Source organism: Pseudorca crassidens, chromosome 14 (assembly GCF_039906515.1).
Source record: "Pseudorca crassidens isolate mPseCra1 chromosome 14, mPseCra1.hap1, whole genome shotgun sequence".
Classification (NCBI taxonomy): Eukaryota; Metazoa; Chordata; class Mammalia; order Artiodactyla; family Delphinidae; genus Pseudorca; species Pseudorca crassidens.
The window spans coordinates 46004255-46031306 of NC_090309.1; the positions used below are offsets into that span (position 1 = coordinate 46004255).

The 27052-nt window shown below is 36.9% G+C and overlaps 1 protein-coding gene across 1 annotated transcript; it reads right to left on the minus strand.

Moving 5' to 3' along the window:
- Positions 1-1406: 1406 nt before the first annotated feature.
- CIMIP6 (ciliary microtubule inner protein 6) lies at positions 1407-26825 on the minus strand. The gene is made up of 5 exons (XM_067703910.1): positions 26800-26825; positions 22936-23146; positions 16637-16790; positions 2820-2935; positions 1407-1974 (listed from the first exon to the last, which is right to left on the minus strand). Exons 1-5 carry the CDS (start codon positions 26823-26825, stop codon positions 1606-1608), a joined length of 876 nt encoding a protein of 291 aa, XP_067560011.1. The 3' UTR covers positions 1407-1605.
- Positions 26826-27052: the final 227 nt, after the last annotated feature.

A 27052-nucleotide genomic window follows, 5' to 3' on the forward strand; every position in this document is an offset into this window, starting at 1 on the left:
TAAAATTCAAGTTCATAGTTTTTTTTTTAAAATAGTGTACACTTTTTAAAAAATATTTTTTCAAGTCCCTAGCCTGTAAGACCTCTCTCCAGATCTGCTAGCAACCTCCATTCCCTTCCCCCACTCACATCAAAGCTTGTGTTATTGCTCCAGTTATATAGTATATCTATATGATGGAAGACTATGCTGCTGTTAAAATAATGAGGTAGTCTACATGTGTTGACAAGAAAAGATCTTCAAGATATATATTGATACATAAAATTAGCAAGTTCTTTATTTTGAAACATGAGGGTTTCCCTGTTTTGTGAGCTGGGCTGCATGTTTATTTATTGTTTCATTTTATTCAGCATTTCAAGGTGTTTGTAATGAAAGGGGTTCACTATTTGCCTTAATCTGCCATGTTGTAAGAACCAAAAGTTCCCAATACACAAATATTTAATAATGGCATTTATTTGTTTGCAGTCTATTAAAATGTCTTTAGTGGAGGAATAAAGATACACCTGTAGTCTTACCAGTACTATAGATAATAGTGTACAATGGATATGTTCCCATGGAAATTTGTTGGGCATGTAAATACTCTTTGGGGCAACAGAGGAATACTTCACCTACTTCCACTTGTGTGCAACATAACACAGCTTACAGTAGATACATTTTTGGCACACCAAAATGTACCAAATAGAATAACTGGTAGAATTACCCATACCAAACTCTGCCAAAAAGCAAAGGTTGAGTTAGTGCTAAAAAAAATTTAAATAAAATAGAAATCAATTTAGGAAATATTTTGATATTCTGTGTACTCATGCCTTTCAATTAAAAGTGTGTGTGTGTGGCTTCCCTGGTGGCGCAGTGGTTGAGAGTCCACCTGCCGATGCAGGGGACACGGGTTCGTGCCCCGGTCCGGGAAGATCCCACATGCCGCGGGGCAGCTGGGCCCATGAGCCGTGGCTGCTGAGCCTGCGCGTCCGGAGCCTGTGCTCTGCAGCGGGAGAGGCCACAGCAGTGAGAGGCCCACGTACAGAAAAAAAAAAAAAAAAAATGTGTGTGTGTGTGTGTATCTTGTACTGGGAGAAAGGTTTTTAGTTTTTACACTCTTAATTGTATATAGAAGGGTTCAAAGTTTTAGAATAAGGAGGAGAATTCAAGGTTATAGGAGAATGTTATCCTTAAATTGAAATTTTAATTATAGTAATAGTGATAATGTGATTACATTGATCACTGATCAATGTGTATGATCTCATGCTCAATATCCTTACGAAGTTACTATTATCCTAATTTTACAGATGAGGAAACTGAACTCTAGAGAGGTTAAGTAATTTACCCAAAGTCACACAGCCTCTATGTGGTGAAGCCCAAATTCCAGCCCCAGTTTGATTCTAGACCCATGGCTAGAAACAATCTAACATAGAAATATGTCTCATATCCATCACTCATTGGAGACCACACTTAAATTTTTGGTGTATTTTATTAACTTTTTTCATTTTCCCATTTACGTAAGTTGTCATTTTTGAGGTTATTGATAACAGAAAAAGCAAATGTGAGGGCCTGTATGATGATTCTGAAATCGTCTACATTCTAAGGACTATGTTTTTATTTGAAGAAGGTAGTTTATCCTGGTTTATCCTGACTTTTTATTGGTGGACTTAAAGAATCATGCCTGATGAGAAGAGCTTTTACTGCAGTTATTTGAAAGACGTCTGTAGTCTTCTCCCTTCTCTCAAGACTTCTGGGACATGTGTTGGCTGCCTCTCTGACGTCTGTTTCTGATAAGTGAGTTTTAGTCTCTAACAACTCCTGGGAATTTTGTCGGCAGAGACCGGGTGAGATCATTTTGCTTTCCGCTGAGTTTCCTTTCTCTGTTTTTTTGGACTGTTCTGATGAGCATGACCCTGGAGCATTCAGTAATACCTCTGTTCTCTTAGGAACTGTTGGCCTACTCCCTGGTTTTATCTCTGTCTGCACAAAAACTCCATGTCGCTGGAAAGGAAAACAAAGTTGACATTAACCAGGGCACACAAGTTGCTGGAAGATGCAGCTGTGACCTGAGTTCATGTATTAGCTCAAGTCCTGATTGAAGCAGGCATTTATTTCTCTGCCTCTTCATTGGCTGTCACCTTAGTTCGAAACTGAAGACGGAAGCATAATAATTATTGGTGAACCATTTAAACCAATTATGAACAAGGGTGCACCAGAAAATGAACAGGAAGGGAAAAACAGAAAGTCAAAGGAGCAGCATCTCATTATCTCCCATTCTCAATTTTTCTGTCATTTGAATTGTATGAGACTATTCATATCCAATTTCATTTCTTGCTCTGCAGGTTGCTATGGATACGATAGAAACTGCAGTTCATAGACCTAAGGATTTATGATTGCATCATAAACGTCTATTACTTCCAACAACTAATAGTTGTTGTGAAATGTTGTTATTATTAGCTATGGTGAAATATGAAAACAAACATCTGTAGTTGGGAAAAAATCCAGCAATTGACTATTACATTACTGTTCAATTTATAAAACTTATATGCATCCCCCTGCCACACACATACATAAGCATATCAAAAACTTTAGCAGGTTGCTTTGATATTATCTTAAGTGAATGATTTTAATAATTTGAACCAAATTCCAAAGACTGATCCAAAATTATGACATCATTCTTTAGTTTTGACTATGACATGTGGTTAAGATTTTATCCTCCTAATAACCATGTTAGTTTGTTTAAATCAACTTTGAGAAATATGATTATGACTTGAAAGGCTTAGAGTTCTACCATAAATCTATCCCATCATAAAGTATTAAGTAATTGATTCTAAATACTGACTTACCTTTCCCCGGATAGGCTCACTGGGTGTTTTCCTGGCATCATACTGATGTGAAAAAGAGATGCGTTCTATAAAATTCTTTTGGGGTTCTGCTGATGCATCAGGAGAGGCAAGTGGAACTAAGGGGAGAAAAGAGATTTTGTGAAGTCAGGGTAAAAGATTTGTATATGGAAATGTAATCAGTATTTATAATATTTTTGCTTTATCAAAAATGTTAACGAAACTAAATTCTTTTAAGTATGAAAGGTTACCTAAACACATCTAAATAATACAATAATAGATTCATCATTCTTTCTCCATGAAAAGAACCAAATCAAAACAACCAAATTAGCCCCACAGGTGGAATTGCTAGTAATTTTAAAAACTAATAATAATGTAATAATGGCTTTTAAAAGTCAACTGTTAGATCTGCTTCTTGCACATATGCCAACCAAAGTGTTAGGAAAAGCATAAGTACAATTTATTTGTCAACTTATTTTTACTACTGAAAAGGCTTTGAGAAATTTATGCGTAAGTTGCTCCCTGCTAGTACTGATAAATGAACTGGAAGATTCCAGGGCTACTGCACTTGAACACACAATTCTTTTCATTTCCCATTGACAAAGGCTCTGAAAATTTGTGAGAGTATTAAATTCTTTAAAAATCGCTTTTAAATAATCTTCCAATCTGTGTAATAGCTATATAGGGGTTCATTATATTGGTTTCTCTATGTTTAAAATTTTTAAAAATTTTAAAAACTCACTTTAGTTTTGCTTTTAGCACACTACGTTATGTAAGGAGTCAGAGTAACACCCAGTTTAGTGACATAAAATTCTGTCAAGGAAAAAATTAAAAATTTCTCCCTTTTATAGAAAAATATGTACATAAGATAATATGTACACCTACCATATCTATGGAGTGATAACAAGAAACTGATAACAGTGGTTGTTGCAGGGGGAGAGAATTAGCTGGCTGGAGGACAGAGGTGGAGAAGAGTGGATTCACTTTCACTGTTTTCCCTATTGTACCATTTGAATTTTGTACTGTATGCCTGTATTAACTATTAAAAAATAAAATTTAAATTGGAAAAACCATGACTTTAAAATTAGGGAGAATATATAAAAGGAAAAATATGTTAGTAAATTCACATTTATTAAGCATTCATGAATTTAATTCAATATTCAGACATTGATATAAACTAATTTTACTAGCTAGAATGATTATTCCAATATTTATACATTACATAATGTGAGAGGGCAGTCTTTTCTAGCTAGCAGGGAAAAATGCTAATTGATAACATTTCCTTGATTTCTAATTGAGATCAGATACTCAAAACTCATTTTCTACTTAATCATTACCTTTCTTTTAGGATTTGCTAGCACACAAAAGAGAGCAGGTGCCAAAGATTTAACATAAATTTGTGGACAACTATTACATTGAGAAATTCTAACCATAAGTTATATTTTTCCACCAAATCAGAAAAGACTATCAGTTTTGGGGTGAACACCATGGTCTGGCTCACAGAATGTTAGTGTTTCCAGGAACATAGTCTGATAACTCTGAATAAAATGAGGCAGGTCTAAATTTAGGCATTAATCAGGTGGGGTTAATGGAGTATCCAAAGCATGGGCTTTGGGATAAGATAGACGGGCTTTGGGATAAGATAGACGTGCTTTCAAATTCCAGCTCTACTGCATTTCCTAGTTGTGTCACTTTGGACAAATCACTTAACTTCAATGAGATTCAATTTCTTCTCCCTAAAATGGGAATAATAATAATTTGCTTTCAGAGCTGTGAGGATTAAAGACAATGTTTATAAAGTCTCTAGAATGCTAGGTCAAATTAGAAAGGGACTTCTAAGTTAGGCAAGGGGCAAGCTCTTTTGCATCCTGACAAAAGGGAAACCATGGAAGAGGAGAAGCATGAATGTGATGAACTATCAAAATGCTGGGAGAAAACCAAAGGGTTTAGTAAACTGCTATGAAGGGTTGGTGGCAGCTTGGGCTGGAGGGTAGGGAGATCAGATGTAGACAGTAGAGAATAGGTTGGGAGAGCTTTTAAAATCTGCTCTTGACTTTCTCCCACATTGCTTTGGGAAGATCACTGTTTGCCTCAGGGTGGCAGAAACTGGCAGCAACTGTCTAGCCATGTGTTTGGAGCAGCACAGAAATCCCTCCAGGGTAAGGAGCTGATGAAAATGGATGCATGCAGCCCCTTGGGCATTTCCTTCTCCAGCACTCTCAGAGCAATTGTCAGTGCTGGTGGATTAAAAACATCAAGAGATTGCCTTCTCTCGGTGATGCCTCTTTTTAGGAGTTTAAAGGGGAAAGGAGTGGAGCCCTGAGTAGAGGATTGGTCTCAAATAGGGACAACAAATGGAGATGGTCAAAACTGGTTTTGTTAGGCCTGACCCTCTCCAGCCTGACCTTCATCTTCTTTCCTTAAATTCATTGAGAGGTACACAAGCCAGACCCTGGTCTTTAGCCTTTGCCCACACAGGGCTGATAATTCCCCTTGGGGAATATGACCTAAGATAAACTAGAGAGACACTGTTAAAGAAAGACAATAAGATTTAAAACGTACACTATGTGAAGCAAAATTATTAGAACCTATGTACCAAGAATAAAATAAGCATAACAAATATACTCAAAGGTACAGGAAGTATTCTTAATATAAAGCAAGAATAAAAGGTCATAAAAAAGAATCATGTAAAATATTAGAAATAAAAATATAATAGTTGAAGTAGAAATGGTGAGATAAAAATAAGAGTTATGAACTAGAAAATCAGACTGAGAAGCTTTCCCAGAAGGAATCTGGAAAGGAGAAAGAAATAAAGATAGAAAAGCTAAGAGACATTGATAAAGATAGAAAAGCTAAGAGACATAGAAATACCAACACTAGAATCCAGGAAACCTAGAAGAAGAAACAGAGAAAAGGAAATGTTTAAAGAAATAAAGATGATAAATACATAAGAATTAAAGAAAGCCCAAAGACCTCAGATTGAAAGGGCTCACAGATTACCAAACAGGTAGCAGGGCCAGGAGTAAGATGAGGCAGGTGAAGCTCATGGGATGCAAAATGTAAGGAGGCACTTGCATGATCCTGGGAGTGAGTGCCTCCTTACAGTTTGCACCCTAGACCTCTCAGTTGACTCACTCTCCTCCCAGTCCTGTATGGTAGATAAGAAATAACTCACATGTAAGACACTTTATAGAGAAATTTAAGGTCATCTGAGACAAAGAAAAAATTCTAAATGTTTCAAAGAGGAGAGGTAGATTACTTACAAAGGAGTAAGAAGCAGATTTATATCAAATTTGACAACATTGGACACATAATAACTTATTAATATTTTTTAAATATTAAAGGGAAAAAACCTTTAAGCCTGGAATTTTAATATTTTAATATCCAACCAAACTGTCATTTAACCATGAAGCCAAAATTAAAAAATATTGGGAGGCAAAGAAGGCCTCAGAATATTTCCCCATAAACAGACCACTTCAAAAAATTTCTAGAGGAAGAACTCAAATAAGAATAGAAATAAATCAAGGAGGGTGCCTAAGGTATATGGAAGAAAATAACAAAACGTTTTGCCTCCTTAAAAAGACAATGACTAAAGAACAGAAAAATAAGTATTACACCTATAATAACTCAGAACTAAAATTCTACTGTTTAACATATTAATGGAGATTCTGGTGAATATTATAAAAAATGAAAAAAGTAGTATAATGATTGCAAAGGAAAAGAAAAAGCTGTCATTATTTGTAGGTAATATAATTACCTGAATAGAAAAACCACTAGAATCAATAATGAGAATAGGGCTTCCCTGGTGGCACAGTGGTTGGGAGTCCTCCTGCTGATGCAGGGGACGCGGGTTCGTGCCCCGGTCCGGGAGGATCCCACGTGCTGCGGGGGCGGCTCTGCCCGTGGGCCATGGCCGCTGAGCCTGCGCGTCCGGAGCCTGTTGCTCCGCAGCAGGAGAGGCCACAGGGTGAGAGGCCCGCGTACCGCAAAAAAAAAAAAAAAAAAAAGAGAATAAGGGTATAGCAAGGCAAGCAGATAAGTGTACAAAAATCAAAAGCATTTTGCTATAATAAAAATGACCTACTAGAAAACAAAAGGAAAAATAAGATACAGTCCCTGTAGGAATAAAACTATACAGTATAAAGTTTCTAGAAAGTAAGACTTCACAAGATCTCTATAGAGAAAATTTTTTAACTCAAAGACAAAAATTGAGCTGAATAGACTTTCCATTCCCTTAGATAGGATGGGATAGTATGTTACTGTAAAGGTGACAGTTTTTCCTAAATTAATCTATAATGTCAACACAACCCAATCAAAGTTCTAGCTGGATATTTTGAGAAATGTCATAAATTCCAAAATTGAAATGGAAAAATAAAGGTCCATAAATAGAGAGCTTAACTGTGAAAAGGAAGAGCAAAGAATGAGGAATTTCCCTATCAGATATTAAGACAAGCTAAAAATCTATATCATTAAAACATTTTAGTAATGATCCAAGGACTGAAAATTAACCTAAGGAATGTAACAGAGAGTTCAGAGACAGACTTATTCATATAGGGAACTGTAACATACAATTAAGGAGGTCTCCCAAGTTAATGACAGAAGTGTAGATTGTTTAGTAGATGGTATCCAGAAAACTTGTTCACTGCATGGAGAAAAATGGAATAGGTTCCCTATTTAATACTGCACATAAAGCTGGGCTATAGAGTTAAATACATAATTATGGAAGGTAAAATGATAAAACCAAGAGAAGAAAATGTAGGAGAATATTTTTGTGACCTAAGGGTAGGAAAACTCATCATAAACACCCAATGCACAAACCATAGGTGAAAACTTAATAAACTTGATTACATCAAAATTTATTTCTGTACACCATGAGCAAAGTTAACAGAGATGATAGGTTGGGAAAAAATATTTATAGCATGAAAGCTAAAAGGGATAGGACATCAGTGGGAATGGCAGAGTAAAAACCTCCAAAAAAACTGCTTCTCCATAAAAGCAATGAGAACATTGGCAAAAATAATCAAAATCAACTTTTTCAGAACTTTGGAAATTAACCAAAGGCTTGCAACAATCTGAGAAGCATTTATTCAAGAAAAATGGCTTAATCTCTGTAATAAAAGCAGGCCTTTGGCCCAGTTTTCATGCCCCTGTCCCCACCTTGTCATAAGCCTTGGAAACTAACAGCCCTGAATTTATGGTGAAAATCAGCAAGAAGCTTAGCAGCCACTGGAAAGAACCACTGGCTTTGGAACTTCCCACAAACATGAACTCAAAGAATTGTTATTTAACCTGGCTGGCAGTTCTTTGGAAACTCCATTCCTAGGGCTTGTCTTTATAGACAATGACTCAGCCTCTCTTAGTGTAAATAGCCTTTCCCCTAAAGGTATTTGTCAAAAACAATCAAGGGCAATTTTTTAACAGGGCAGCTGCCATTAATGGCAATAATAGTTGGGGCAAGCAATAAGCTGACCCAAACTAGAAACTTTTATGCCTCCTACCTGCGTAGAATCCAATGCCAGCAATTTCCCACACAGGAACCTGTCCTTGGACAACACAGGTCATATCCACCTACTATAAGGAAAACTTAAAGTATGATGAATTAAATTCTCTCACTTTGTCTTAGTGAGAGAAATGCATAGAGCAAAATCTCTATCATCATTAAAAGCCCTCTGTAATGATAACAAAAATGCCTCGCCATAAACTAGATTTAATACAAATAGTATATTGCATATTTTTCATATAGGGTAACAAAGATTGGTCACAGGGTAACTTTTTTTCAAAACAAATACTTTAATACCTTACTAATATTCAAAACCAGTATTCTACCAACCAACACAGTTCTTCTAAAATAAATATTCAGTAAGTCTTTTAATTTTGGGAAGGTTTGGGATTAAATGTAGAGATGATAAAGCAAATACATTTAAATCTATAATTTGTTATGTAATATGTCAGAAGAAAATTTGATCTGATAGTTTTCTAGTGTTGACAGTTTTAGGGAAATATGATTAAGTTTATAAAGAGTATTAAAATGTTTGACATATATGTATTTACTATATTTATAGGTTTAATTTATTAGATTTACAAGAATTTTTTAATTGGGGAAGGTTTTTTTTTTTAATTTAATTTTATTTATTTTAAAAAAAATTTTTTAATGTATCAGGGTCTCATTAGCTCTTATTACAAGAATTTTTTAATTGTTTGGGAAGGTTTTGATGGTCAAAGTTCTACATTTTCCTTGTTAGGTATTTAAAGTGTTAAGAGGAAAACAGAATATAATTAAATCACCAAATGCATTTTAAAATATTAATGGAATTTAATTGACTATGTTTGTAAATAAGTCATTGTTAAGGAGTATTTCATTTGTTCAAGCTGAGTTAAACACCAAAGAACAAGTGAAACTTACTATTCTAATATTATACAATATTTAAAAATTAAGGGCTTAAGGAAATATTTTTAAATTTATAATGTTAAAACTAGAATATTAATTTAACCATAAATAAATATCTCTTTCTGTATGCAAAGACTCCCATAGAACATAAAAAATCTTCTACTGAAACAAGTTACCTTCAAAGGATTAACAACTGGACTGCTTTCAGACCTGACATAACAATAGAATCCAGATGACAATGGAATAATACCTTCCTAGTGTGAAAGCTAAGTAACTATGAATCTCGAATTCTATACCCAGCTATACTTTCATCTATTAGTGAGGGCAATTTAAGGACCTTTTCAGACAAAGAAAAATGAAGAGTTGGCCATTCCTAAACTCTCATGGAAAGGACTACTTAAAGACATTGAAGTAAGGTGTTACATTGGTGACCCCAGAGAATCAGGCCTCCCAGTATTTGCATCCTTGTACAGTCCCCTTGTGAATGTGCACTGGCCTTGTGATTAGCTTCAACCAATAGGATGTGGCAGAAGCAATACTATGCCAGTTCCATCTACCCTGCTGGAGAAACCACACGCAGAGACCAAACGGAGAAGGTCAGGCCCAATCATTCCAGTGTCCCAGCTGAGTTCAGTTCCCAGACGACCTACCAACTAAATTCAGTCGCTCAAGTGCTCACCAGCAAGAATGGCCAAAGAACTGCCCACCTGAGCTCAGCCCAGACTGCAGAATCATGAGCAAATAAAATGATTGTTGTTTTAAGCAACTAAATGTTGGACTGACTTCTTATGCAGATAACAAACAGAAAGACTTCAGAAGGAAGTCAATTAAATCAATTAAAATGAATCATCTTTTATATAGTGATCTAGAACCTCCCAGAATCTTGAAAATAATAACTTAAAAAAATATCTTCATGGGGACCAATAAAGGGGCAAAAAGGTAATCTAAACTATTATAGAAAGAAGTTCCTTACCCAGACATTATACCTATTAAAAGTAGACATAACTACCATGTTCATTTATGCAAATATATGTGATTTTTAAAGAAGCCCACAGTAGTGAAGATCATCTAAGTGGGAAAACATCAAAGAAGATATTCAAGTTCTTGGTGGTTACTCTACTTAAGAATTCAAATCGGACCCAAAATAATTACTTAAAAGAAGCCTTGTTAGATGAGGCTTACAAAAAGTAAGCCAAAGTCTATGAAGAATGTTTGAAATTCACTCTCTGTTTCTTGGAAACTTCTAATTAAAATAGGAATTTTCCAAACAAGGATACACCAAACAAGTTGGTGTCTAGCCATCTATATTTTATCAACAAAGCCAGGATTTATTCAAACACACAACTTGTTCCTCATATTGATGCGGATTTAGCAGCTTTTGTTTTGAGAAATTTTCTTAACTTTTCATTTGTATCTACTTAAAAAACATTTATCAGTATTATTTTTCTATTAGAAACCCCATTCTTCTAAGTAGTATTTATTTTCATCTTACATAAACGGATTATTAATGTAAAAATAACAGTACAGGTTTTCACAATACAGTGAAAAAGAGAAACTTGAATACAACTGTAGCAAGAAATCATTGTTATGTTATACCTTGATGCAAAAGAAGCAACACAAACTAAACCTATTTTAGAAAAATATTTTTAGCACCGTATCTGTATTCACAATTTTAAAGAATGTTAAAATATCAAGTAATTGATAAACAGCCAAAGTTTTATTTAAGTATGAAACACCTCCCTTACCAATTAGATCAGCTTTTCCAATTTATAAAGTTTTATTATATAAAACCCAAAGTGAACACTCATTCTTACAGGGACTCAGATATGATGGAGCATAGCCATTTGTTGAACTGACCATGGATGGCAGCCAGGAAATTGTGTGGTGGTACAAGACATAAAGGGCACTTTCATTATCAGTACAAGATGACATTGCTGAAATGCCAAAAACCAGGCGTAATTAAGTGGGCTGATGGAACAGAATGACTATGAGATGACTTTTGCTATTAATGCATGTTTATATACACATTTTCTGTCTATATGCATATATGTATACACACACATATATACATTAAAAATCTGGCATATACAGACTAGTTTATGTACTAGTTATACTAGTTATAGTTTAAATGTTACATAAAATATTTTCTTTTAAATATCATTCTCATCTAGTACCCAAACACCATCTAAAATATGAATAAATTGCAGGTTTATATTGTGGTGTGTATATTAGTTAAAATTACATTATGACTTTAATCTGTTGAATAATATGTAATTATCATTAAACTAATCAATAAATATTTGTTGAGTCTGGGCGTGGTGGTAGTACCTGGAATATAATAATGATTTTGGCAATGAGAAATACCAGTAAAAGAACAGACAGAGAGAGAGAGAGGAAGAAGATAGTACAATGATAGTAAAGAAATTAAAAGGGCTTAAAGCCTTAAGGAAAAAAGAGAACTAAATGCAAGCAAAGATATTAACAAATTTGGAGGCTGGAAAGCAGATGGATAAGTGGCAATTGAGTTGAGTAGAGTCCAGTAAACTGGAAGCTAAGGGCTTGCGGAGGAGGGGGGGGTGAAAATCAAGCCAATTCATGCCACAGCCTTCCAGTGAGGCTCGGGAATTGGAGGCATCAGACGCTTCTGAGGCAGGGAGCATGGGAAGTGGTACAAGTCGAAGCTGTAAACTGAAGATTGTTTGAGAGACTCCCAGATTTTCTGTCCTCCACTCCAGGCAGAGGCTTGGAGGATTCCTCTAAGGGAAAATTGACAGACCTACAGACACTGATTATGGTTGTTCCCTTATGAAATGACCGGGCCCTGCCTGATCATCCTAGAACAAAGCCTATCTCTCTGTCTCATCTTCCATCACATCCCTTATTTGAACTAGAGAAGAAACAACTGCTCCTTATGAGAAAGTACTGAGACCTGACTGGTTAGTTAACAAAAAAAGTCAGTTAAGGCAAAGAATCATAGAAAATTATGTAAACCATACTTATTTTCCTTTAACCAGTTCATTCACCAAAATTTTATTGAAGTGCAAAGGCATTTTCTTTGAGGAAGTGCCTGTTGGTTGGAATTCCACTTTATATTTCTTGCACAAACCACACGCCTAATGTGTCCTTTTCATTTTCCGTTTCTTTAACACAGAATGGAAACTTAAGGATGCATTTGAAGGAAAATGAGTACAGCGTCTTTCAAGATTTAAAAAATTCCCTCTAGCTCTTCTTTTATAGTTATTTTACCCATGCTTAATTAGCATTTTTAAAGTTAGTGATTAACCTTTTAGCAAGTCTTTGTAAAGTATTCAACTTTGAATGTTTTATAGAAACAACTGCTTTTTTTCTTACTCAGATTTTAATTTATAATATGTAATTAAGTTATAGAAATACAGTAACAAGTACACAGGCATAAATTGGTTCTGAAACAAGCATGACTTTCAGAAAGTATTCTCTACCTCCTTGGTCTGAGTTATGTGCCCCTTCTCTAAATCCCCATGCCAAGCTATCAGGAGCAATAGGAGGCTTAGGTAGATTTGGCAGGTCAAATAGGACCATGTAGGCCATGGCAAAGAATTTGAAATTTACTCTACAAACAGTGAGAAGTAGCTAAAGCCTCCAAAGGGGAAGAGTGATGTCCTTCATGTTTTTAAAAGATCTGTCTGATGATGGTGTGGAAAACATTATGGAGGAGGAAGAAAGGAAGCAGGGCAGTAGTGGCTTCACTACATTCGTAAGATAATTTGGGATAGAATTTGGAGATAGATGTGTCAAGATGGATTGGCTGTAGAGGGTAGGGAGTTTTAGAATGACTTCTAGGTATCAAAACTTGAGCATCTGGGGGAATAGAAATGACATTAATTGAGATGGGGGGATAGGTTTGGATGGGCGAAATGAAATGTTCTATTCTAGCCATGTTAAGCTTGAAAAGGAGATTAGTTATCCAAGAAGAGATGTTAAGTAGTTGGTTGGATATCAGGCTTGAAGCTCAGGAAAGAAGCCAGGGCTGGAGAGAGAAATTGGTACTTGTATTAACTCCTTTGACTTCAGCCTTAATCTTCTATTCCGTGTTTCATCTATTTTGGGTAGTCTCTCTTGAGGACTCATATGTTAAATAGTGATATTAGCACCCTTCTCTTCTACTTCCCATCTTCTGTCAACTGTATATTTATTTTTCTTCTTAAAGCTGATAACATAATTCTGATCTGTAACCATATTTAAATTTTCCATATTGTGTCTATAGAATAACGCTAAAAGTTAACTACTAAGTAGCACTTACAATACAATTCCGTGAATTTTGTTCTCTTAAGAGCCAAATGTTGTGCTAGGACTATATTTCTTTCTCAGTGGGTCCAATGCCCAGTGCCACTTGGGGAAGAAAAAGGTTCTAGTGTACACGTCAAATAAATCCTCTTTTCTAGGTTAAAAATGATTTCCCCTGAGACCTTTGAAGACATTAACTCCACTGTGCTCTTCCATCCGTGTTGCTTGATTCCATATACTTATTCCTTAGGTGGTGACTTAGTTTTCTTTTAATGGAAACTTCTGGAATCTTCTCTTTATAATTATTGTTTTGCAGTTTCATAATGATGTATAGGTGTGTATCTTTTTTCCCTTCATACACTCAGTAGACCCTTTCAATGGCTCTTCTTTATATTGGGAAACTATCTTCCTATTATTTTTCTAGAGGCTGTGTAGAGTACTGGTTATTTTTACAGGTACTAGAGTCAGACTAAGTTCAAACACCAATTATTTGCTGTGTAGCCTTGGGCAAATTATTTAAACTCTGTGCTTGCTTTCTCATCTGAAAAATGAGAGTATTAATAGTATTACTATACTATTATATGCCATAGGGTTGGTGTGGGAATTGAATGAGTAAACATTTAGAAAGTTCCATGGCAAGTACCTGGCAAATAGTATATGCTTAATAGATGTTATGTGTGGATATAATTATCTTGCCTTCATTTTTACTCTTTTCTGGAGCTCCAGAAAAGTTGGACCTCCAAGACTGATTCTCCATTTTGCTTTTATACTCTCATATTTTCTAAGGTTTTGTGTGTTGTTGTTTTATGTTCTGTGATATTTCCTTGATTTTACCCTCCAGACCTAAAAAAAGTATAATTTGGCATAATTCTAATCTTTGGTTGTCCATTCATAAATTAAGAATAGGATAGGAGACCAGTTTGAAATACTAAAGTAACTAGTGTGGTAGTTGACATCTAGCTGAGACAATGGGCTCTAGCATTCTTAATGTTGGGAGAGGGTAGAGTGCTCATGACTGGAGCAGTTATTTAAGAAACAGACTTTCAAATAACCCTCTGATTCTCCCCTCCCCCGTTTCTGTTATGCTTTGTCTGCTGACTGAGCCTTCAGATACTTTTGTTTTTTTTCAGGCAGAATGGCTCTTCACTGCATCTCCTTCTGTATATTCTAGGCTATTGCTTCTTCGCTCTTTTTTATCCGTCAACAGTCTTCCATTCCTTCTCAAAATCCAGAAGGCTCTTCCTTCCATTCTTTATGGGTCCCTTATGGGTTGACTGCTTTGCTGTCATTCAATAGGGTCTTGGGAGGCAGGGGATTTAGATGTTTGTGCTCAGTCTACCATCTTGAATCAGAATTGGAAACTTTATTACCTTTCTAAAAGAGACGCCATTGTTATAGACTATCTAATAGTTGGCCCTTCCTATTAACTACCACCCTTGAGGTAGAAATCATGTTAAATATGACCATTTTCTAATATCCTGACCTTCAATCTAGCTTCCCTTTGTATCCTTAACTAGACTGGCCAGTCACAGAGGCCAGAAGGCTAAAACTGAGGGACTGTTGACGTCTAAAAGTAATCCTTCGCTGCCTACTGTCGTGTTCAGAAAATTTGATGTTTATCTCATGAACTTTTGTATGGGGTGAGAACAGAGCGGGTATTCAATAAATCCATTTTTGTTTGGACTTGATCCTGCACTTCTTTAAGACTTGCTAAAAATTCTACTCCTGCGGTAGAGATGAGTAGTACTGGGTTAAGAAACAGATACAACTTGAATAAATGTGAAAGACCTAGATTATTATAATGACATTGTCAGGTAAAACAAATTTTAGATCTCAAAATGTATGAATACTGTATAGAACAGTATTTCCTAAATTATGTTTTGTGGGATACCAGTCATGTGAGATGATCTGAAAAAAGGTAAAGTTGTCAATATTGGGAAAACATAGCATTCTTTATCCCTCTTCTTGGAAATTCATTATGCTTATGCTTAGAATAAGGGTTTTAAGAGTTCTGTAGTAAAAAAAAAAAAAAAAACCACAAAACTGTTTAACTTTATAAATTCAGTTTTTCCAAAACTTATTTGACTTCCCCTGTTTTTTTGAGCAGTAGCTATAAACATCATAAAAACTCGTGCCCCTCATCAGAAAATCTACAAACAACAAATGCTGGAGAGGGTGTGGAGAAAAGGGACCCTCTTGCACTGTTGGTGGGAATGTAAATTGATACAGCCACTATGGAGAACAGTATAGAGGTTCCTTAAAAAACTAAAATTGAATTACCATATGACCCAGCAATCCCACTACTGGGCATACACCCAGAGAAAACCGTAATTCAAAAAGACACATGTACCCCAATGTTCATTGCAGCACTGTTTACAATAGCCAGGTCATGGAAGCAACCTAAATGCCCATCGACAGACGAGTGGGTAAAGAAGATGTGGTACATATATACAATGAAATATTACTCAGCCATAAAAGGGAACGAAATTGGGTCATTTGTAGAGACGTGGATGGATCTAGAGACTGTCATACAGAGTGAAGTAAGTCAGAAAGAGAAAAACAAATACTGTATATTAACACATATATGTGGAACGTAGAAAAATGGCACAGATGAACCGGTTTGTAGGGCAGAAATAGAGACACAGATGTAGAGAACAAACATATGGACACCAAGCGGGGAAAGCGGGGTGGTGGTGGTGGTGGTGGTGGGATGAACTGGGAGATTGGGATTGACATGTATACACTAATATGTATAAAATAGATAACTAATAATAACCCGCTGTATAAAAAAATAAATAAAATTCAAAAACAAACAACAAAAACCAGTGCCCCTCCATGCACACTTTGAAAAATACTGCTCTATAGTGTTGCCTAACAGTTACAATTTTTAAAGTTTGCTGGCAATAATGAGCAGAATGCTACTAAATTTCTGACTTGGAAGCTGGTGTTATCAATGAACATTACAATTTTTATTATGTTGTATTAAACATATTTGGAGCTAAGTTATCCACTAGGAAGGGATAAGGAGCAAACTTGTCAAGGGCTGCACTTGCTGCATGTATATTTTCAACTCCTGTAGAGGACTAATTTTCCCAGGAGGTGCAAGCACGTATAATACATCTTAATTTGATAGCAGTAACCTGAGACAGTGGAGAACTGCTAACCTTACCTATTCCATAAGAAGGCTTTTGCAACTTGCTGTATTTGACTGGAGAAACAAATGGACATGTTGGTTTTTTAAAGTCACTCCTCTGGGTGCTCTTAGTGTCATAAGGTGGTTGGCAGGGATTTTCCAGTCCTTTACCATGTGACCACCAGTCACCCTTCATGGAAAAAAAAATGGAAACACAAAATTGGATACTGTAGGACATTTTCATTTTCATGTGTTTGATGCTCAGTAATTTGATTCAACAAGTTATTGGATTTTCTAGTACTAAAATAGAGTTCTGAAATCTAGGACTAAATATATTTTCATAAAGACTGTATTTCCTAAGAGGCACCTAAAAATGCATTATCATATAATTTTAGCTAAAATACAGCTGCTAATTTCTTAAACTACCTTCTGTCAACAGATGGAATGGTAAAAATCAACAAAATAGTTATGTTTCTATGTTTTGTACTACCATTTATATATATATAAGTATGCATATGTACACACGTATGCATATAGTAAACGTGATTTAATCAAAAACTTATATTCTATACTTTTCATTATGGTAATACAAATAATGTATTATCATCTAAGATGGTGGTTTTCAAAGTTTTTAGTCCATGATCCACACCATGAAATACATTTTATGTCATGCAAGAGTACCCACTGCATACATATACATAAAACTAGAGGTTTCGCAAAACAATACTTATTCTTACTACACGCAGTGCACTTGGCTATTTTTCTATTATATTACTTTTCTATTTCATCTCATAATGCTGGTTGCAGTCCACGTTGATTTATAACTCACTAATGATTCAGTTTGAGAAACTTTGTTCTAAGCAGAAATATCTCCAGTGTTACTGAATTTCTGATAATAAAACCTGAACTAAGTATGCAGGAAATGAAGACTCTTCATTAGCACGTTTGATCTCTTAGAAGTTCAGAAAGCAGTGAGGTGAATTGTTACTCAACTTAGTACTGACTAAAAAAAAATTTTTAAATCTGGTTGATAAGGTAGAAGAGAACCTTGGGAAAAGGGAACTTGACACCTCAGAGTCCTTGGATATTAGAGAATGAAAGTAACCTTGGGTATGTTCCAACACCTACCTGGGGCTTTAAGGGAAGAGATCAGCCTTTTAAAAGATCAACTGTGATTGCATTGTCAGAGACTTTAAAATATGATTCAAGGTGGATAAATATGAGATTCTAATAAGTTAAATTCTGAAAATACAATTGAAGCTACATTGATATAAAAAGAAGGAGGCATCTAAAGAAGCTTGTGTGGCTACATAGGCAGTTAGCTTTCAAATGAGCTTAGTTTTCAAGGAGACAGGTGTGTGTACAAGCGGTGCACAAAATCAGATTCAAAGGAGAAACACTTTAATGGAGTCAGCTTGTCAGGAGACTGTCAAGAAGCTTAGAAGAGATTCATGAAATATACCAAGCAGCAAAAATAGGGTGTTCAGTGGGAAAAAATTCTGTTGCAGCAAGAAATCAAGGAAAGGCTTAGAATTTGGAGAAGAGTACCCTGCTTAGAGCTGAAAGTCAGAGCTATTCAACTTTAGGTGCTTCATTAAGGGAAGTTATCTTCAAACTGAAAAAGATGGGATGGACATGAACCAAAGAGAGCACTAAGCCCTGCACAGATGAAGACAGAGTCAGAACTAACTTTGCAACTGGAATTGAGGGCCAGTTTCCAGGCCAATGACAACCTGTAACCAGGGGTAAAAATGAATGTTTGCAGAAATCACAGAAATGTAGGAAGTGGGGAATTTTGGAGAGTAGGAAAGATCAGCCAATGCCTCATTTTTCAGAATGGACTTAAAGGTGAATTACATCTACTTGATGTAGATCCTAGGAATTCTAGAACATATCACTACACAGATGGTGTCTTCTCACTCTCTGGCTCAAAATAGTCACGTCTTACTGTTGTCAGAGTGCCTGCTTCTTGCAGCTCTTCCCTACTCTGTGATTACCACGGTGCTTATTATGCTCCAAGGTCTAGGCCTTTTCTCACTTATTCTCATCACAATTTTATGAAGTGGGTACACCCACTGTACAGATGAGAAAACTGCTGGGAGATAAAGTAACTTCCCCAAGGTATATCACTAACAGGTAGCAGAGCCGCCTCAATTCAGTCCGTCATTCGTCTGTGCATGCCTCTGATTTCTGTGCTACATTGCTATAGGAAATCTGCTGTGGAAGGCAAAGCCAGATAAACACAAATTTATTTAAATTATTTCAAAAATAAAAATAAAGAGGCTCTAAGTAAATATCCTGAGAAATCCTCTATGACAAGGTTTTAAGGCGTACTCTTTATATCTTCTTTTGTTGATCTGAAACTTATTTTGCTAACATCCAGGTTACTGGAGAAGTGACTCTGGAGTAAGTGAACCACGATGTCTGGCAGACTTCAATTATTTTCTTAAACAAGAGTGTAGTGCAAAAGCTACCTTAAAGCAGAGATAATTCACCTTTCAAGAAGACTGGAATTTAGAATTTTACCAAAATGGTCTCTTTGGTTTCACAAATAACGTATAAAGGAAATAATGAGCAGTTTTTTCTGAAGTGTGATTGATGACTTCAAGACCCTTATAGTCGGTGAGTGTTCTGATTAGTGTTGTCAATTGGATGCATCTTCACTTCAGGAGAATGAAATGCTACAGTTCAAAAACTGTTGTGTTTATCTTTTCTATTTCTGGATAGTCTGCCCTATGCCTGAAAAGTCTGGTTCCTTCCTGGAAGAGAGTGTGTATGCACCCAGGCACATGTGCGTGCCTTTTTGGTCCAAGCATTTGCTCAGAGAGATTATAAGACAAAAGGTAAAGGCAGAGGCTTATTTTTTTCCTTCACCGCACACTGAAGAGAAAGACTAAGAATAAAAATGTACTGCTCTGTGTACCATCACTTACATTGGATTGAGAGGTGCATGTGGAATTATTTATGATTAAATAAACCAAACCAGGAAAGGTCCTCTATGTTATTGCTTTGCCTAGGTTTTGAGGGTCAGACCACATCTTGCAGATTGTAGAGGGGGTTCTGCCTACAGAAAGAGTTGTTCCCAAAACGTTGCACCCAGAGAGAGGATGAAGTCCTCCCTTCCAGGCCAAAGCCTGTCTCTTTTCCTGCTGCAGGATGACCGTCCCTGGGGCTCCATGGTAGGGAGGTGCCTGGTGATTCCTGATGGCAAGGCTCCCTATAACCCCGGCTGCTGGAAGGCCTAAGAGCCATTGTGCTGTGGGCCCCTTAGTCACATTCGGAAACCACCGTGAGGCACTCTCTACGTTACACTTCTGTCAGCCCTTTGCCTTCAGAAATGCACCAGTAAACATTACTTACTTCCATTCTTTGGGAAACTAAGGGAGAATCCTAGGGGAAATGTAGTAAAAAGTGGGGTATCCTGGAGGGACCAGTTAAGAGAATATAAGAGGTGGTGTGCCAAGCTCTATGGCGCCCTGGCCAAGATGGCTGCTGCTGCTTGTGGCGGTGTGGTGATCTGTGGACATCAAATTACACTTTATGGATTCCTAGGGAAATCTGGACTTTTGACAACACCTTACACATAGAGTATCATATTTTTTTAATGGAGCTCAGTGGCTTTAAAAAATTTGCTGTGTTATAGCAAACACTAGAGTTACACTGTATCTACGTTCCTCTATGTTTTGTTGTGGACCAGAAAGAACGCTGAAAAATACCTCTTTTTAAGCAATTCATAATAACAGTTATTCCTGCACTGTGTTCTGTGGAACACTGGTTCTGCAGTATATTAATAGGTGTTATATAAAAGAGGTTTCCATAGTTAAAGAAATTTGACGAATACTGAGTTAAACAAGTTAAACAAGTTTACCACAGGATTTCTCAGGAACCTTTATCTACTAATGTGAATTGTGAAGCTCTGAGAAGGGTGTATAAAAATACAGGTTTTCCAAAACATATGTGACTTCGGAACTTTATTTTATTGAGCACACTGGCAAGGACTAGTGCTCCAAAAAAATACATTTTGGAAAATACTGACCCAGTATAATCTTTTTTGAAATATCAATATTTACTAATATTTAAAAACACAAAGACAACCAAATTAGTTTTCATTGGAAATAACTGAGCTAAAGCTCCTTTTTACTTCTTTTAGCACCACCAATTTTATGTCCCTATGTAGAACTGTATAATTGATTATTTCACTTAAAAATCTTGTAAATAAATAAAACCGACCAATCTGGTATTCTAAAGATATTATCTTAGCAAAATACATAAGACAACAGATATATGTCAATTGAAATATTTAGGCAACTTTATTTTCTTTACTTTTATTTTAAAGCCAGTATTACTATAAGCCAGTTAATTTTTTTAAACCAAGCTAACCTTTAAAAAGAAAACTGTCATCTTAAATAAAAGAACAAAGTTTACAAATATGTGAAATGAGCATTCTTTATTACTCCTTGGGTACTTGGAAATGAGTACATTGAAGGGTTTTTTGTTGTTGTTGGAGGGGGTAGGTTTAGTTTTGTTTAAGTATGTCCATTCCCTTCACTCCACGCCCAATGTGAACACTTAGCTCTGTGATGCATCTTTGGTCTTTGTACCTCCTTGTTCAGCCCTCCTTGTTCAGCCACTGTGAACCTCTCTTACCTATCCTCTTACTTCATTTCAAACTCACTTTCACCACCTGTTTAAGGTCTTTGACTCATGGAGCTTTGAGCACTAATAAACAAAGATTCTACTGCTGCTATCACCCAGTCTTGTTGATAGAGCAAGCTACTAACACTTCTGTACATTTATTTTTTTCAAGACACCTACAAAGTAGGAACAAGAGAAAATTAGATTTATTTTTAAATTTCTTTATGTTTCATATTTCTCTTCTCAAACCAGCTTCTTTTCCTTATGGGGTTCAGGATGGGTTAACAGTTTGGTTTAAACTTGGCCTTGAACTAGAGCTCAGGAGAGTCATTCATTAACTTTTGCAAGAATTATGAGGACTTCACTAACCTGGATTTCTGTACCACATTTATTTCCCCCAGAGGCATGTTCTATCAATATCTTTTAAATGCTCAATAATTATTTGTTTACAAAACAAAAGAGCCTTAAAACTGCCCTTGTAAGGGTTTACTACATGATATGAAAGCATATTTGACTACAGGAATTTCTGCCCCCAAAAGCTCTCATATTCACACACAGGGCCATGGTGTGCTGTTTCATGACAAGAACAGTTGATGTTATCAGTGTAAAGAGAGCTCATGAAAAGCAATCTCCATTTAAATGTTGAGTTAAATCACAACTACATCTAACCTTACATGGCAAAAGGGACTTTGCAGCTGTGATTAAGGATCTTGCTAAGGAGAGATTATCCCCGATTCTCTTCTTCTGAGGACCCCAATATAATAACAAGGGTCCTTAGAAGAAGGAGGCAGGGAAGTCGGTCATAGATTTGAAGACAGTATGTTGCTGGCTTTGAAGAAGGGGCCATGAGCCAAGGCAGGCAACCTCTAGAAGGCGGAAAAGGCAAGGAAATGGATTCTTTAGAGCCTCCCGAAGGAACCAGCTCTCCCAATAGACAATGAGATTGATTATGTACTTTAGAGCTTCAGAACTGTTGAGAATAAATTTGTGTTGCTTTAAGCCAGTGTTCAAGTTTGTGGTAATTTGTAACAGCAACACAGGAAATTAATACAATAAATTATACCTCAACGAACCTGATTCAAAAAAAAAGAATGGAATATATTTAATATGATAGTGAATAAAAGTGTGATTTGTCTAAACCAACAGTCCTGGATCAGAAACATGACTGTGACATTTGCTTACTATGTAATCTCAGGTATGTTAATTTACTATATTAGAGCATGTTATCATCTAAACTATTTCCAATAATACCTCCTAGAAGTTGTGCAGATTAAAGGATATAACTTATACAAAACACTTAGCTCATTCCTAGCACTTCATACACTTTCAATTAATGGTAGCTATTTTATAGAAAGTATCTGAATTACTGAGTATCATGGGAAATTTTTATATTATTTGTCACAAATACAATATTAGAGATTTCTTCAATAACCCCTCCTACCCACAAGCACCGCTGAGTGACTATAATCTGACCCGATCTAGAAAAACAATTATTTGGATTCCTTCCCTATATATATATATATAGTTTGTATGCAAAATTATCAGTGAGGATAGTTCCAGCATACTGCTTTTAACTATTGGATTATAAAAAATATTAGTCTGAGATCTGTCACATCCTTTAAGTAGTCTGTGACAAAATTATCCTGCAAAACACTTCTGAATCTAAATCTATATTTGTAAATAATGAACATGAATCCAACCTGATCATCTGGTTCGTTTTTGGGATCTATGTAGGGAACTGGTTCATTGTATGTTCTTACATTTGTGTTAATGAATTTAGCATAATATACATGTCCTCTCCCAACACATGGTTTTGAATGTTGAATACTTTTTCCAGGCTTTTTTTCATGTTTCGTTTCTTCTTTTTTTTCAGTTACATACAGTATACCAGCATCTTCTATTTCATGCTGTCTGAAAAACAGAATTAAATAGTATATCATTTATCCAATGAGCATTTCAGTGCTGAGTCGTAATTACATAAAATTAGATTTAAATATATTTCAAGTGTCAAGACAATTTAGGCTTTATTAATAACTATTAGGGGCTGGTGCAATTAAAATTTGGGAGGGTATCCTGTCATTCGAAATTATATAAAAGATAAAGAGATTTGTGTTAATAGTGATTATTTATTACCATATACCAATGTAGTGTACAGATTCATTTGCTTGGAGTTAAGAAAGAGTAGTGATTTGATCATTCTTACAAATTATGTTTACAGTATTTATTCATGTGCCTAAGTTACATGCTAATCTTAACTCATCTTCTTTAAGAGTTAGTTACCTAGGGGCTTTCCTGGTGGTGCAGTGGTTGAGAGTCTGCCTGACAATGCAGGGCACACGGGTTCGTGCGGGTCGGGAGGATCCCACATGCCGCGGAGCAGCTGGGCCCGTGAGCCATGGCCACTGAGCCTGCGCGTCCGGAGCCTGTGCTCCGCAACGGGAGAGGCCACAGCAGTGAGAGGCCCGCGTACCGCAAAAAATATTTAGCTATCTGGACAAGGATAACTAATTTTAAAGGCTCACCTGGCAAACTTATAAAAGCTACCAAAAGAGCACTATTATTTATCTTTTCAGGAAAAGACCACTGTGCAGACATCAGAATAGCTAATTCAATTTCATCATTTTTTCCTTCTAATAACTACCCTGGAAGAAAAATAAAAATTATTGAAATTTTTAAATGTTAAAAAATATTTTAAAAGGAATAGTTTATAAATGTTTTCTCCTTTTAAATAAGGAGTAACAGGAGTATTTTAAAATTTTGCGTACTTGAAAAGTAAAGGAAGGTAAGAACAAAATATTTGAATTTAGATTCTTTTTACATAGAAATTTAAAAAATCAAAGCCCTGACCCATGGAAGGTGAGTGAATAAGATTCGAAATTTATAGAGAAAGTGATTAGTTCTGTTTTGCCTTGTCCATGGCCCTACCTTACTTCAGACTAAAGCAGGTCCATCTCTTCTACCCCATGTCATTTTTTCAATTAAAAGCCTCCAGTGGCTTTCCACTGCATTTACGATAAAACACTTCCTCCTTATCGCAGTTCTGAGGCCGTGTGTGGCCCTGCTCCAGCTAATCTCTTCAACCACTCAAGCCTCTCTCCCTTCCCTTCTCCAGCCAGCCTGCCTACTCTCAGTTCCTGGAACACGCCAGTCTCCTCTCCCCTCAGGGCATCTGCTCTTCCCCAGCTCCCTGAACAGCTGGTTCATTACCATTTAGGTCTCAGCTGAAGTCATCTCCTCAGAAACTTTTCCTAGATTTCCCCCTCCCCACTCCATGTATTCTCTATTTTAGTACTTTGTTCATTTCTTTCATTCTACAATTTATCATTTATGTACCTACCTTTTGTTTTCGTGTTCTAGTCAGCACTACAAATAATCCTGTACAAGCCAGTAAGTTCCATTAAAGTGACAATCGGGTTTCATTCATCATTATGTACCCAACATCCGGACAATTGTCCTGATTGTTGCAGGTAAACAGATTGGCATTATACTATTTACACATTCCTGGTGAATCTGCTGGACTAGTTTTTCACTCTGGCTTTGCGTTAGCTGTACACACCCAAGCCTCATCCAAAACACACACGACATTCGGTACCCTTGTATTCCAGTTCTCTGCATCCCAGCAGAAGTTGCTCTCTGCAAAGGATTTGGAAAAAATGATTACTGGTAAAGTGTAAATTACTTTGAAGGTTTTTCTGTTATCTTTCCAGAGTTGAATTTATTTAAAGGCCTTAATTGATTTATCACTGTAGACTTCTGGCATCAGTTTTTTTCCATCTGCTTCTCATAGTTGTAACCCAACAATAAATTTGTACTAGAATCAGGCCTTAAGGAAAGGACCGTAGCTATTTGTTCACATACTGATGCATTCATGTGATGAAGGATTTGTGGTGTGAGTGGCTACAGATTGACTCATAAATGTGAAATGTAGGGTTCTGTAGTAATCTCTCACTAGAAGGAAAGCACAGTTAAAAATACTAATGGGCTCTGAAATAAGTCAGACCTGGGTTGGAATCCCAGCTCTGCCATTTACTATTTGAGCCTTGGTTTCCAATCCTTTGCATGATAAGGACAATAATACCTATTGTGAGACATGTGAGAATAACATTAAATAATTCATTCTTTCAATAAATATTTATTGAGCTATGTGTCCAGTGCTGTTTGAGGCGCTGAGGATAGAGGAGTAACAAAAGAAACAGAGCCTTACATTCCAGTGGGGTAAGGCAGTTGAGAAATAAAAAGTAAAATATATAGTTTGTTAGATGTGTTAAGTACTAAGGACAAAATTAAAGCAGGGCATAGGGGAAAGAAGTGCATGTATATGGGAGGTAGGTGGCATTTTTAGATAAGGTGGAGGCTGAGTTATGAAGGTGGCAACTGAAAAAAGACAGGAAAGAGGGGAGAGAGCTAAGTGGATATCTAAGGAAGCACATTCCAGTAGAGGGACGTGTGAATGCCGAAGCTTGGAAGCAGAAGCACCTGACCTCAGGACGGTGCTTCTCCAAGCGTAGTTCCAGGAGTAGCAGCCCTGGCATCAGTTGTCAGCTTGTCAGAAATACATATTCACAGGTCCCATTCCCAACCTACTAAATAATCTCTGGGGTAGGTTCCCAGGAAACTTTTAACCAGCTCTCTAGGTGATTCTCATGTATGTTAAAATTTGAGAACCACTGTTTTAGTGACAAAAATACAGGTTTGGAAGCACATACCCCTGGCTCCACACCATAACAAGCTGTAACAAGCTGCTTGATTTAATAGTTCTCAATAGGGTACATCAGAGTCACCTGGAGGGCTTGTTAAAACTCAATTATCATGCGCTTCTTCTAGAATTTCTGATTTGGTATGTCTGTGGAGGGGAGCCCGTGAGAACTGCAGTTCAAATAAGCGCCCAGGTGATGCTGATGCTGTTCTGAGGACCACACTTTGAAAACCACTGCAGATGGCTCAGGGAGGCCTCAGTGCTGGAGGAGAGGGAGGCAAGGAGCAGACAGGGCCGAGTAAGGCAAAGGCGCACATTGTGTAGGCCCCACTGGCCGCTGTAGGAGCCTTAGCTTTTGCTCTGCAATGGCCAAGGGAGAACGTGATCTAACTTTATGTTGTAAAATGACCACTCAGAAGACTGCATTGAGGAGGCTGCAGAGGGGCGAGGGGAGCAGCGAAGACTTCTGCAGTATACAGGTAAGAGACGCTGGTCCTTGGGCCAGGGTGGTAATGACGGTGGAAGTGATGAATCGTGGTGGATTCTGGATATATTTTAAAGGTAAAGCCTACAGAATTTGCTAATAAATTACATGTGGGGTGTGAGAAGTAGTGGATGATTCAAGATGACGTCAAGAGTTTTAGGCCAAGCTGTGCATGTAAAGTGCCTGATACGTAGTAGATGCCCAGTAAACAGTGCGTTTTAAAAAGTATTATTGCGCTCAATACTCGAAATGAGAGGTAGGAAGGGGATTGGCAGAGGAAAAGCCCTGATGGCCCGAAGACTCACCCTTCGGATCTCACTTAACCCTCCAAGTAGGAAAACATTTTTCGGAAGGGGAAATAGAAAAACAAACCCCAGCACTTACTGCTGCCTTTCCTCCTTTCCCTCCATGGGCTCCTACGGCCTGCCACGAGGCAATGAGGAGCCTCACGAGAAGACCAGGGGAGTAAGCCCTGACAAGAAAGGGGCGCGCGGAGAACCGCGGCAGTGACTTGTGCGTTGCTAAGCGACAGCGGACTGGGCACTAGGCCTCGGAAAGCGTCTTTGGGGGGGCAGGATCCGGAGCGCGCAGGCGCAGTAACCCGGTCGGGTCCACAGCGAGCGCGCGCGAATGGCGG